At 37.5% G+C, this 14,913-nt stretch overlaps 1 protein-coding gene across 1 annotated transcript in view; it reads right to left on the bottom strand.

Annotated features, from left to right (window-relative positions):
- The window catches only part of PEPD (peptidase D), a 227,580-nt gene that overhangs the window by 36,305 nt on the left and 176,362 nt on the right, over positions 1-14,913 (bottom strand). The window contains exon 12 of the mRNA XM_074969165.1: positions 14,304-14,452. Within this exon, the coding sequence (XP_074825266.1) occupies positions 14,304-14,452 (149 nt within the window). The remainder of the gene's footprint in view (positions 1-14,303; positions 14,453-14,913) is intronic.

A 14,913-nucleotide genomic window follows, 5' to 3' on the forward strand; every position in this document is an offset into this window, starting at 1 on the left:
ACCCCTAAACTGCCAAACGACTTTGTAATATTTTCTATAATCTAACTTTTAAAGACTTAAAACATCATACAAAACCACTGCTCTCACTCTCTCTCTCTCTGGATGTTCATTTGGAGCCCAGATGATTTTGGTGATATAAAAAGGAGAAGAATGAGTTCAATGAAGTTGAGAATTAGATCCAATCTTTTAATTTTATTAGATGTACTGTAACTTTGTAACTGACATTCTTAAAAGGCAGGATAATCCTTGTTATTTATCTTAAATAAGCAATTTACAAGAATATCACATTAAGAAAAGGTTTTATAGTTGTTCAGAAACTACTGCTATCCCAGTTATCTTATCATCCAAGTAATCTGAGATTATTTACTTAAGTTTTATTAGAAATTGTACTGGAATATAGAACAAAAAATACAAAAATAACTTGGGATTACTGCTTGGTACTTAGTCACTTCTGTTTGGAGACTGTTCTCAAAAGGTCTCTCACAGTAATTTTTTTGCTGCTAGTTAGGGTATTTTGTGGTTATAATTGTGACAATGATTAAACCACAAGTGATTTAGCAGTGATTTGCCAGTACAGATGTCACAATACTTGTAAAAAAAAATAATACTGTGCAAGGTTATGCTAAATTTCTCCCAAAACTGTGTTAAGGTTAGGTTATATTTAATTTCGGAGTGTCTACAAACAAGGGCAAAAGGTCCGACATCCCCTGGTAGTGCCACTAAAATGCAGACGAACTATGCAATCCCTGTCTCAGCCAGTGAACCACAGGAACATGTTAAGATTGGCTAGACACGTAACAAACATAGCAGACATAAAACAAAAGCTTCCTAAAATGCTAAGCAAATACATTTTAAATAATGTTTAATAAGAAAGATGATGCTTTCTTCTCTTTTTGTTTTGTTGAAAAAATTGCTACATTTCAAATTTTCAAAGCTTCCTCTTTGCACGACAGATCAGACAGCAAATAATTTGTTTTCAGTTTTCTAGATTTGGTTCCCAAAGAACCTGGCCTGGCAAATGTCCCCTGAACATCAACAAAAAAGGTGTAATTTAATAATAATCTTTATTATAAATAGCATTGTCCTGTTGAAGTGGCTGAATAAACTAGTTTGCTGAGCATGTTTCTTAGCCTTCACTATGTAGCTGTGACAAAAAATGGCAGGTAACTGCTAACAAGAATCTCTATCTTCTAAAAACAAACCAAAGTAAGATGTAAGGGAACTAAAATCTACAACTACGTTTGGGTTCTTGATGACCACAAATGGGCCCAAAGTCATAGCTCAAATCCACAAACCTTTGAACTTTGGGGAAATTTTGCTGCCAGCAACCCAAAATCTGGGGAAACTGTATCCTGATCTCAATTTTGCATAGTGGGTGCATGATTACTTACAACTTACCTAAATGTACTACATATTCAGGTGCCTATCTTTAGGCACCCAAGTTTGAAACTTGGGCCCTATTTTGCACCGGTAATCAATAGTTTGTTGCTACATGTACATAACGGTCAGTTACTTCTTCCATTATAAGCCCTATATTTTGATGATTTTTAATGTGTGTCAATCCACCAAGATAATTCTAAACTAGGATGACATTTTTCTTAAAGCACAGTAGCTTAAGTCAGCTGAATGGATACTGCACACCTGTGGGTTCTTTTTAAACAACATGTTATTAGGAAGCCTGAAAAGATGCAATTTTTGAAACAAGCTGCAGTGAAGCACAGCAGAATGTATCATGCCTGGTCAGTTTCAGCACAAAATCTTCAAAGATGCACATATTTGGGGTAAGAGTAGCAGCACTTCAGGGTTTAGTTTTAGTGGGGAAACTCAAACTTTGAACGTTAGAAAAAACTTAGCTCAGATAATACTCAGGGCAATTTTTAACCTTGTCCAGACATAATCTTCTGTTTCTGGTAGGTTGGTTCTCTAACAGCTACCTTGATGTCGTATCAAGTCTGAAGGACTCATGTACCTCACACATCAATGAAAATTACTATGTGCAACACATAGCAATCCCTTGAATACTGGATTGGAAGTAAAGTACTGCAGATCAGACACCATGTGAACAAAAAGTCAATTCCCCCACAATGACAGTATCCAAAACTTGTATTTGCAGTGTCACAGCTACAGCCAGTAAGGTGTAATGGGCAAGTTATTTCTCAAATTTAATAACAGAAACATAAAACTATATTAAATAAAGAGAAATGCTGAGAACATAAGCAACAATGTAAATTCAACCCCATGTCCTTTCACACATGTGAATAGTGCCACTGAAGTTTATGGGAATACTCACATACTTAAAGTTAAGCACATGAATAAATCTTTGCAGAATTTGGGTCTAAGGCTGCAAGTTTGTTCTTGTATTACTGCAATGCATCTACTGTAGGTCTTGCATATGCTGCAATTCCAACTGGTCTGAGATCTCTACAATACCTAAGCCACATGGAGAGAGTTCAGGGACACAATGGCAGCCTTCTCTCAGAAGTGCCTTGTTTCATACGTTTGGGAATACTCTGTTATTTTTGCCTCTCTAATGTTGCAGTGGTCACTCTGCATGGGTCAACTGCTGTGTGTTAGCCTACATCTGAAAAGAACAGTTCCCAGTGGGGTTCGTAGTGAGAGACTCTCAGTCTGAAATCTTGCATCTAGGGAAAAAAGGATGATCTTACATTACAACGATTGTTTCTTGCTTTGAGGGACTGAAAGATTTGCAGAATTTGACAGAGAGTAATGCCCTTTTCTTTCATCTCCTACTGTTAGCTAATGCTAACTCTGGGTAGTTAGTCTGTATGATTAACAGTGACTCTCGCCCCAACACAATAGGATTCACATGCATTAGTTCATAGACTTGTGTAACAATTTTTAAAAAGTTGTAAATTTTCAATTTATCAATTAACGTCGCTTGCTGTTCAATATTAGAACTTTGTCTGCCTCCCACTTTCCAACCCCCTTTGGGGATGGCCATGCCGCCTTTAGCGAACAATTTATGTTGATGAATTCTGATTTAAGTTACAATGGCAAGCCACAATACCTTTTCTGGGTCACGCACACATAACTAATACTTGAACAGAGTGCAACTAGTTTATGAACAAAGAAATAATGCTATCCTATCAGCAGGAAAATACTATAGGCATAATTCAATAGAGAATGGACTATTAATTGCTGCAACATTATATATGAACAAGGCTTAGATTCTTTTCAACTGTTTTTAACACAAGAGCACATTCTTAATTGAAAGGGAAAAGTATATTGCCATGTTATCTGTTAGGATTCATTAAATATCAAGGACTAGTTGTAACACTCTGAAAACACTTATTCTTCAAGGGAATCAATATGAAATCCTCAACTTAAGTTATAAATGTTCTATGCCTAAGAAATACTGCCATGCTTTAGATATCTCAGAAGAGTAAAAATGACTTGCAGTAGTTTGCATGAAAAGAAGAAAACCTGGACAGAAATAATTCCGTAAGACAAGTAGGAAAGATAGAAATTAATAAACAAACATGAAATAACCTCATGTCTTCCCCAGTCCCTCTCTGCAATGCTGCTGTCAAAAAGTCCAATTTAGAGCATGATAAAACTATATTAATTCTTAAAAAAAAAAAACAATTGAAACGTTTGTCCTTAAAAAGCACAACTGACAACCAATATGCGCTTATAACTCAATAAAAATGTGGACTACACAAAATAAAAATAAATGAATTTTCAATGAAAAAACCACATACTGAATCTCTGATTGAGAGAAACATATTTTAGTAAAAAGAAAAGGAGTACTTGTGGCACCTTAGAGACTAACAAATTTATTTGAGCATAAGCTTTCGTGAGCTACAGCTCACTTCATCGGATGCATTCAGTGAGCTGTAGCTCACGAAAGCTTATGCTCAAATAAATTTGTTAGTCTCTAAGGTGCCACAAGTCCTCCTTTTCTTTTTGCGAATACAGACTAACAGGGCTGCTACTCTGAAACCTGTCATATTTTAGTAAGTTTATCTTGTAGTCAACAGCATTTATGAATGAGATCATAGTTCTTTTTTAATAGGATTGTTACAATGATATTCTTCATGTGTTAAAGTTTTTTTCCTTTCCAGTAGAACACACAGGATGAATGACATTATAAAACAGCATAAGGAACTGTAATATACAGAAATAAACCTGAGCTTTTGTGAGATATGGAACTATCATGCTTCAAAATAAGTGTTTAATAAGTAATCTGTGACCTTACAATTTCTGAATTTGCATACATTCCTGACAGCATGTGTGCTCAATTTAATAACATGGAAAACAAGTCATCAATAGTGCATTATTCTAGGTCAAATCTGTAGCTATTAGTGCCTTTAACCGGTTCTTAAAATTATTTGGATTTTTTCATGCCCAGACCTTACACTATCTAAACCCAACAATCTTCTCCATTTTGTTCCTTTTGGAACATACTTAAGTAGCAAAAACAGAGCAGAAAAAAAATGGCACCTTTGAATTTTTCAAGTTGATTTTTGTATAAAAAGCATTCTTTACATTTTATTTGTATACAAGAGGTGTTACTCAGCACTGTAGCTTTTGTTCTCTGAACATACGTCCTCCACAGAGTTGTGTGCCTCCCGCTCAGCCACAAATCCTTTTCAAGGATGCACATCACTCAAACCTTACATTCTATTTTCCAAGGGAATCAAGACTACACACTGTATAGCCATTACTCAGTTCTTCTCAGCCTCCAAAAGCTTTAGGTCTTGAATTCTGAATCATTTATAATCAGTGTGGCTCCATTAGAGGCAATATGTTCAGAGTACAGGAGTTGTTTTGGTAATTTGTTCTCATAAATGAAATTGACTAGAAGAACCCAAATGCAGGAGACTAGCTAGCTGTAACCTTCCTGTCAAGAAGAGGGCTGACTTCTTCAGTCACTGTTCAATAGGCAGAACTGCTCTCCCAAAATCAAAATCGGTTCTTGATGTGACACTGAGTGATTTGTGAAGATGCAAACTGAGCTCTACACTTTTCAGATAAGGGCACTTTACAGATACATGCCACTGAAGTTGCCACCCTTTGCCTCAGCCCTGAAGTATCTGCCATCTCATAAGACAATGTACAGCCCTATCCTTTTAGGGAGGATGTGCGCTGAAATGGCCCAATTTTCTCCAAAGATCATAAACATTGTATTGGACCATCTAAAAGGTTTATTTCTAAGTAGGGACTGACTACTCTCTTGATATCCAGGACATGTAGCTCACCTTCCCAGGACAGCTATAGGGCTTTGGGGAAAATACAGGCAGTGATATGCATTGATTTAGGTGAAAATTTTGGATGAGGCCTAAATATCACCTTCTCCCTATACAAGGTGTTAAAGGGTGACCTGACCCCATAACAGTCAGTATCTTATAGATTCCAATAGTCAAGGTTATGGCCATCAAGAAAAAAACTTTCCACAAGAGGTGGTATAGTGAGCGAGTTCACGTAGGATCAAAGGACCTATTTAGCACCTAATTGAAATTTCAAGGAGCATGTTCCCCTGTAACATAAAAGAAGATGTCTGAAATTAGATTATAAACTCTTAAGGGAAGGTACTGTGCTTTCCTATGTGTCGTGCAGCACCTAGCACATTGAGACCCCAATCCTAACTCAAGCCTTTGGGTATTTCTCCAGCACAAATGAAAAATGACAATGATACAAGTTGCACGCCCCTGCTAACTCTTGAGCAAAACCTCAGACACTGGCTCTGAGTTCTAACATGCAAGTCCACATTTGGATGACCTCAGTCAGTAAAGATGCCACTGAGGGTTTGAACGTCCACTCAATAATCTACCCCCTCAACTCAGGTCATCATCTGCCAGACGGGGTTTCTTTGTTTTGGACTCACTGTTCCCATGGATTAATTGCTTTTTGATATGACAAGTGACCATGTGCCCACTCGGTTGAGGTATTACAGGACAACCATATTGTCCATGACTGAGAACCAGCCCGAGGGGTCCTCAGCACTAGAAAACTTATGTGGGGCCTCAACTCTGAAAGGCTATCAACAGTCAAGTTTACTAATTATGCTCCACACTATACCAGCGACATCCGTGTCCATCATTATCTGAGACACTTGGGGTGAGAAGAACTTTTCCTTGACTACATTCCCCAACATTGTTCATCATAGGAAAGTCTGACCTTCTCAGGAGGGGATTCTGCCAACTCCATCTGGAGAGGTAGAGGAGACATGGGGTTAACTCTTTTGGAAAGGAGAATGGAGGGCTCAAGGGATATGCCCACACCCCTAAATGCCAATGCCAACTTTGAAAAGTTCTGTGGCCAGGAGAGTCCTATATGTAGCTCTGTAAATGTGATGTCATTAAGGAGAATAGCTTTCACATTGGATATAAGCTGGCTTGGTGAACAACTTTTGTGCATATCTGGAACAATTTCGCATATTTTATTGAAACAAACAACATCAATCAACAAATATGCCCAGCTGCCCAACTAATGTCTGACTGCAATTTCAGTTCAGTGGGGACTTGAGATACAAGCTTGTTAAATCATATAAATGTACAGATAGGGAATTGAATGGTTGCCAAGTTGGCCTTAGCTGTTGCTTGTGAACAGTTGACTAGAGAAAGAGGAATTTAGAATAACAGACCTTACTGAAAGAGGTGTTTAATTCTCTTCATATAATATGGTGTATACCTGCCAAAATGAAATCAAGAACTAGAGAGCGACTGAACAAAACAGAGTAGTCATTTCTGAAAATGTCCATAAATTTAAAAATAAAGCTTGGAATGTGACTGTATCTCACTGTAAAGAATAGATGTAGGGCCTATAAATTAAGGATCGGAGAGTATTTAACTTAAACAGGGAGAACAATGGAAGGTGCACTGTAAATCTCTTATTATCTAGAACATTAAGTAGTTTCAAGGACCTAAGTTTGAATAAAGGAAATAAAAAGTTTCCATCTATCAACCTAGTGTCTAAAGCAATAATACATTTAAAAGATGTAATGTCACCAGCACTATGTCCTCAAGAATTAGGATTTAGCTTGTATATGTGTATTTATTAATGTCTTCTAAATACTCATTATAATGACCCAGTAAATACCTTTATAAGTCACCTGAAACAATGGTGGTGGCATAGCAACACTATCATTTGTTATAACCTTATAAAATAGACCATTCCAGCGGTTCTCAAACTGTGGGTCACAAACCCGTTTTAATGAGGTTGCCAGAGCTGGCGTTAGATTGCTGGGGCCTAGGACTGAAGCCCAAGCCCCATAGCCCAGGGCCAAAGCCTGAGGGCTTCAGCCTTAAGTGGTGTGGCTCAGGTTACAGGCCCTCCACCTTGGGCTGAAGCCCTTGGGCTTTGGCCCTCACATCCGGGGCAGCAGGGCTGAGGCAGGCTCAGGTTTTGGTCCTCCCTCCCGGGGTCGTGTAGTAATTTTTGTTGTCAGAAGGGAGTTGTGGTGCAATGAAGTTTGAGAACCCCTGGACTATTTTACAGTAATTGCCCAAATACCACAGTTTTCAGCAGTCTTGCTACTGTGTGGTGGGCTATTACTGGAACATTACTAGCCTTATGTAACAGTATTCACATGAAGATGGTAAAGGGCTTTTCAAAGCTGGGTAAGTATGAACCCATCTCTTACACAGGAAAACTGAAGCATAGAGAGGTGAAGTGGCTTGCAAAAGGTTACATAGCAAATCAGTGCTAGAGGAACACAACTATAGTCCCTTGGCACTAAGCAACAGACCATGCTGTCTACACAGTTTTCTTGTTTTCATTACTAATGGGTAACATTTTTATTTGTATACACAGGTCATATTTTCCTTATATTCATATCTCTTCATTAAACTGGGATTTCAAAATGGTGTCAGAAGACCAGTCCTGTTGTGAGATCATAATTATTTACAAGAATTCTCTGAATATTTTAGGTTAATGGGTGAGGGCAAAGAGAATGCAGACCTCACTATTTAATAACTCTCTCCAATTTTTGATGAAGAGTTTTACTGGTTGCTGAAATGTAGAGAGTCTAACCCCTATCCTAAAAAAACCCCAACGTATAGTAAAACTAGTTTACAAATCCAAGAAAGCGGCTGCAAAAGCTATGGATATTTGTATGGGATCCACACTAATGCCCTGATTCATCAAGGTATATAAGCATGTGCTGACATTTAACCACACGAATCACTGAACTCAGCGGTCCCACGCTTGTGTAAGCACCTTGCTAAAACTGGGCCTAACCAAACAATGAATCATAGAACTGGAAGGACCTTGAGAGGTCATCTAGTCCAGCCCCCCTGCACTGTGGCAGGACTAATTATCTAGACCATTCCTGACAGGTGTTTGTCTAACCTGCCCTTAAAAATCTCCCATGCTGGAGATTCCACAGTCTCCCTAGGCAATTTATTCCAGTGCTTAAACTTCCTAACTGTCAGGGTAGTTTTCTTGATGTCCAACCTAAACCTTCCTTGCTGCAATTTAAGCCCATTGCTTCTTGTCCTATCTTCAGAGGTTAAGAAAAACAATTTTTCTTCCTCCTCCTTGTAACAAACTTTTATGTACTTGAAAACTGTTATCATGTCCTCACTCAGTCTTTTCTTTTCCACACTAAATAAACTCAATTTTTTCAATCTTCCCTCACAGGTCATGTTTTCTAGACCTTTAGTCATTTTTGTTGCTCTTCTCTGGACTCTCTCCAATTTTTCCACCTCCTTCCTGAAATGTGGTGCTCAGAACTGGACACAATATTCCAGTTGAGGCCTAATCAGAGTGGAAGAATTACTTCTTGTGTCTTGCTTACAACACTCCTGCTAATACATTCCAGAATGATGTTCGCTTTTTTTGCGACAGTGTTATAGTGTTTACTCATATTTAGCTTGTGGTCCACTATGAACCCCATATTCCTTTTCGCAGTACTCCTTCCTAGGCAGTCATTTCCCATTTTGTATGTGTGCAACTGACTGTTCCTTCCTAAGTGGAGTACTTTGCACTTATCCTTACTGAATTTAATCCTATTTACTTCAGACCACTTCTCCAATTTGTCCGGATCATTTTGAATTTTAATCCTATCCTCCAAAGCACTTGCAACCCCTCCCAGCTTGGTATCGTCTGCAATAATAATTATAAATATCCATTTAAACATGCATATATCTTCATTAGTTTTGGAGGCAGAAACCACCTATTTGGGAGTACTCATATTTTGTGTGTGTGAGAAGATATTTTATTAGGATACTAGTTCTTTGCGTCTATTGGGGCTCTTAGCACTGCCCATGATTATGCTTTCCTGAAACTTCCCACTTTAAAACCTTGCATTCAGTTGCTTATAACTTTGCCAAAGCTTAACTATTTGGTTTAAAATTTTATATCCTGGGTGACTGCCTCCAGCTTTTTATTTTATTTTATTCTATTTATTTATTTTGAAATTTCAGTCAAAGCGTCTCAGTCATTTCTGAGAATGAGGCTAGAGAAAGATATGTTTTGTCCTTGTTAAAAAATTCTGGAGCCCTTTCTTTGAGAAGCTCTAGTGGAGCATTGGAGCAAGGACTTGAAATGTGGCAGGAGCTGGTCTTTTTGTTAGGAATGGCCTTTTGCTGTTCTGAAAATCTGCCCAAATTTAGCCAATTTATAAGCCTTTGAGAAAATTGCAGCTTGTGCATGCTCAGTCGAGACTTGAAAGAGCATGCAGCTAAATTCCCTGAAGATTCCATTTGAAATGAGCAGGGCCACTGTTAGACTTGCTGGGGTCCAGGGCAGAAACTAAGGAGTGGGCCCTGCTGCCTAGGGCCAAAGCTGAAGCCCGAGCCACCTGGTGTCTCTGCTCCACCCCAAAAACTTTCCTCTGTGCTCCCCTAGGAGAGTGTGCCCCCCAGTTTGCAAACCGCTGCTTTAGTGTGATTTATTTCCACTTTTAGAGATTACTGTAATATTTGCATTACATTTACCCACAGTGACTCTGTAGATGTGTTGTAACTTAGCTTCGTAGGGCCCCAGGCAATTGTCTTGCTTGCTGCCTCCTAATGCCAGTCCTGGCAACATGCATTCCCCAGCCCTCTCCAACTTCTTCTGCAATTGCTGCTCTGGTGTGCGGAGGGTGAGGCCAGGTCTGTGTCCAGACATTGGAACTGTAAGCTGGGCGAGACTTTCTCCTGTGCTTTTGGTGTGGAGGAAGCTGTCTGATTCAAATGCAAAGGTGACAAGAGTACTCTGAAAAATCATGTCTTAGACATCTCAAACCCAAAATTAATGGATACTTTTGACTTTAATCTCTCTGCCTCAGTTCCCCATCTGTAAACCGGGGATGATAATACCCCTTCACCCAAAGGGATGTTCTGAAAATAAACTAGTTAATATTTCTGAGCACTTAGATATTATAGTGATGAGCACCACTGAAAAGCCCATGAGGAAATTAATAATTCTGTCTTCAGAGCAGGTGCAGCAAATAAGGCATCCGGCTATACACTTAACAATGAGGATAAAAATATATATAACAGTTGTTCATTAAGTGAGCACTATCCATAATGTTCACTTAATGAGGCAGGGGTCTGTGGCAAAAATTGTATGTGATCATGTATCTGTATATATATGTGTGTATGCGTATTAAGATTTGTATTCGAGACACAGATATTTGAAGCGAATAGCTGATGAATCATGATATTATTAAATTATGTAAATTTCAGTACTTTATATATATATCTGTCCCCATATTTCCCTTCTGATTTTTTCCACAGATTTAGCTGAGATGGTTATGAAACATTAAGAATACAACATAAGTAGAAATGCAGTTTCTTTCCATTGCTATTTTTGAAATATTTTATCATTAACCTATCAAGAAAATTGATACAAATGTCTGCTCTAATCACATGCAAACATCCCTTTTTGAATCTTTTCCCCACAATTACTATTCTTCAAACTTTCATTTTTAATCAACAACGCAGTTAAACTTTTTTTTTAATTGGTAACACAGCTATAGTTTAGTGGTTCCAAAGTTGCTGCTTGTGCAATAGAATTGAATATGCCTTTTTCCTACAAATCAGTTTTGTGGCATAATTGCTGTTGCACTTGAGTTACAATTCCATCCTGATGGTTTCTCAATTTGCAGAACATAGTATTTGCAACCCACAGGGATTTTTTCTGTTTTGTTTTTGGATTGGAAGCTAGGATATGCAAACTTCTGAATTATATGTATTTTGACCCATACAGAGAACAGAGTCAAATTAATGCTTTGCTATAATAGAATCTGAAACTTTGGGAGCCTTCTGAAGTTATTCTTTAATAGCGATTAGATTCAATAGAAACAAACAGAAGCAAAATCAACTTTCAGAGGTATCACTAGCCTCATTTGAGAGCCAAAGTTTCAAAAGTTAATTCCTAAACTGTACCTGTAAAAATCCTGTGCACATCAATTAACGGTGCTAGCTTTCTTTAGCAGCACATATTCCCCATGAAGATGACATGATGTAACCAAAAAGAGCATTTATTTCATATCTTTATATAGTAATAACCTCTTATTTTTATTATCATAGTATCTAGAAGCCCTAGCTATAGATATATATTTCATATTCTGAAAATAGTTCTTTACTGGCATCTCTAACTTTCTGAAAAGGCTACTCAAAGTCCTACATGACCATATGCCAGCAAGCAAAATTAATCAAGAACCTAGTTTTACAATTGGAGAGAAATATTATTTTCTACAAAAAAAGTAGCTGCTGATTTTTGTTGTGTGTGTAAATTCTTTTTCTGGAGCCTGCCACATTAGGGGTTTATAATCGTATGGTTTTCTTTGCATAGTGAGTAACACTTGAAAATGGAGGTAGAAAAAAAAAGTAGAAGTGGAATGAACAAAGGACTTTCAGGAGGCTAAAAAGGCTGATTGAAATATGCTGGAGCCTGGCTATATTTAAAAGACCCTTGAATTGACAGGTTTTTTGCGTCTTGTTTCCTAGTAGGCAGAACTATACTGCTTTATTTTCTTAGGCAGAGAGGAGATCATTTCTTTTATTTCAAAATATTATAAAGATCACAGCTCTCTCCCTCACTCTGGTTTCTAACATTTTCATTCCTCCTCTATGATTTTATTGAAATTATTTGATCAAACTGTAGTCAACACAAGCATTTTTATTAGAACTGGTCAAAATAATTTAAAGGGAAGTTTCTTTGGTAAAAAAGGCTTTTTATTTGAAAAAACAGTTTTTGGTGAAAAATCCTCAAAAAGAAAGTCAGGTCTCCCACTCACGCCATCCTCTCTCTCCTCAAGTTAAAAGTAGGGTTGGGCAAATGAAAACTTTCTATAACAATTTCAATAATGTTTTTGATATTTTTAAAATTTAAAAACTGTGAATAAAAGAAAAATGTCAGTCTGTTTTGTATACTTCAAAATGGAAACGTCAACATTTTAATCAAAACAGGTTTTCATTTTTCAACAGCTCTAGCTTTCATGCATGTTTGCAGAACACAGGTAATCAGCGCTTCTGCAAATTCTTTTCACTTAACCACCTTTATGACATGCTCCCACATCATTTTCAGCAGTAAAGATTATTAGGAACATAATGTGGCCAAGGAAGAATACATAGGAAGGGAAAAAAGGGTAAAGAAACCCACGAGGTTCTGCTCTCAGAGCTTCCTTCATGTTTACTGCTCAGGGAAAAGGGTTCAGAGGCTGCTGAGGAGGTAGGGTGCAACAGCCCTACGAACTCCCAAAGGGTTTTGTCTCTACAGTGGAAGATTTTGTATTTTCATGGACACTTCCCATGAGCACAGTTACACGGATGCATCATAATACTTTGGTGCATATTGGCAGTAACATCAAAACCAGTCTGCAGCATATGAATTCAACCTGCTTTATGTGCCACTGTTTGTGATTACCAGCCTCAAAAACGTACAATAAATATATTTGCACCAATATTCCAACTAGACAAGAAGCTAAAAGCAACATGGTGTTTTCAGGAAGAACAGTAAATATCTGATGCCACATATCTGATTAGTAATATTAAAATTTAAAATAATTCATCTGGAAGGCTGTTTAGGGGCTTGGTACATTCACAAAGCTAGCTGAGAACCTGGCAAGAAGTTTCAGAAATATAACTTAATTTTGTGACCTTCTTAAAGTAAATGGGTAAGTTAATTTAGAAAATCTCTATATTATTATGAGCATAACATTGCTTTAGGTTTCAACTCCCAAAACTAATAAGCAACACACTAGAAATCAACTTTATCAATACATATTAAATGAAACAATTAAAGCTTGCAATAAAATGTAGAGAAAAATAAGAAGACTGGATGGAACCAGGACTTTGAGGGGAAAAATTAGATAGATGATGGAGCCCGTACATTATTATTAAACTGGCAAATATCTAGACTTCATATCCAGATAATCTTAGCTTGAAGTGGAACAATAAAATCCTATCTGGATGTGCAGCACTTATATGTGCAGCCAGCTTGTATAACACGGAAATAACATGTTCTAACTGGCAAACTAAAAAGCTTCCCCACTCTAAGGTCTGGTGGTTGAAAGCTAGTAAGGTAATATTAAAGGAGAAATGTACTTTGTGCATTAAGCTAAAGCTAGTCTATTACTAATACTTAGAAATGTTCAAGTACCTTCACCACTGAAATATTCAAGCTCACCCCAACAGTTAGCTTTAAAAGCATTTAGTTCTAAAAGCATTTATTTGCTAAACTGAATGAAAACAGAATGACAAAAAACAAGATTTTCACTGCAGTGTTTTCTGCAATTACTCCATGTAGATGCTTCAACTATGAAACGTACAATTCGCTAGACGAACCGGCTCACATGTAATTTAAGGACACAATGCATAGTATTCCATAGTCTGTTTTCTGATGCCCTCCAAGGTAATTAAGTATATTCCCCAATACATATTCACTCACTTTTTCAGCAAAAGTTTTCTATTTAAAGTAACATGGAAACTAAAAAACTAAATGCCTGAAATAAACTTACGTATTGCCCAGTTTTGAACCTTGCAATCATCACTAAAATCCCCAGAAAATGTTGCCAATTTACAAATTGATATAACAACCACCACTGCCACCTTTAAGGTATTCAGAGAAAAATGAATATTAATTAAGACAGAAATTTCTCAGCGTATGTTATTTCCTGAAAATACTGGGCTGGATGAGCAATATATACGATCATTTCTATGTTCCACTAACAGCCATTTAAACCTAGCAATAGGACTCTCATCATACAATTTTATTTTTATTAAACTATGATCTGGTGATCAGCTTCTTGCTTCTTCCAACATTTTGAGTCTCAGCATCATTGTTTTGACAGCCTGAATGCTCCCATTAAGCTTGTCAATTTCTGTTGACATATAGTAATCTTTTACCTGGTTTGATCGCCTTCATTACAGCACGAGATGACTTAAGCACTGCTTCATAGATGGCCCTCTGGTCAGGAGTGAACTTTCCATTTGCTGGAAAAGTGCAGGTAATGTCAGAAGCATAGCAGTAATATTCTCCTCCCATGTCAAACAAGCTGAAAAGAAAGGGGGAAAATGTGAAAAATGAAATGCCAGAGTAGTAGTAGAATAAACATACTTTTTTTTACATTCCTGGCTTTATTTAAACCAGATTAGGCCAAAATTATCACGACCCAAAAGCACTGTTCTGTGACCTAAGTGAAACGAGTTGGTAATTTCACAGTATTTCCTTGTAGGCAGGTATCCACATCACAGAGAACATGATGAACAAGCACCCTTGCTGGGAATTTCAGCACAGGGTAAAAAGAATGAATGGGGATAAAGGCAGTTCCTTTAGAAAAAGATTTAAGGGTAGCAGGCATCCACGGCAGCCTCTCAAGTTATAGCTCCTCTGACAAAATGGGATTTTTTTGCGATTTTTTTTTTTACAAATCCTGTGTGCACTTCAGTTTCCTGCTGTACTTTGCAACGCTATCCAGTGGGATGGGGGTACAGAAGGGCTCTCATGGCATCACAG

The sequence above is a fragment of the Natator depressus genome, chromosome 12 (genome assembly GCF_965152275.1).
Source record: "Natator depressus isolate rNatDep1 chromosome 12, rNatDep2.hap1, whole genome shotgun sequence".
In the NCBI taxonomy this organism is placed as follows: domain Eukaryota; kingdom Metazoa; phylum Chordata; order Testudines; family Cheloniidae; genus Natator; species Natator depressus.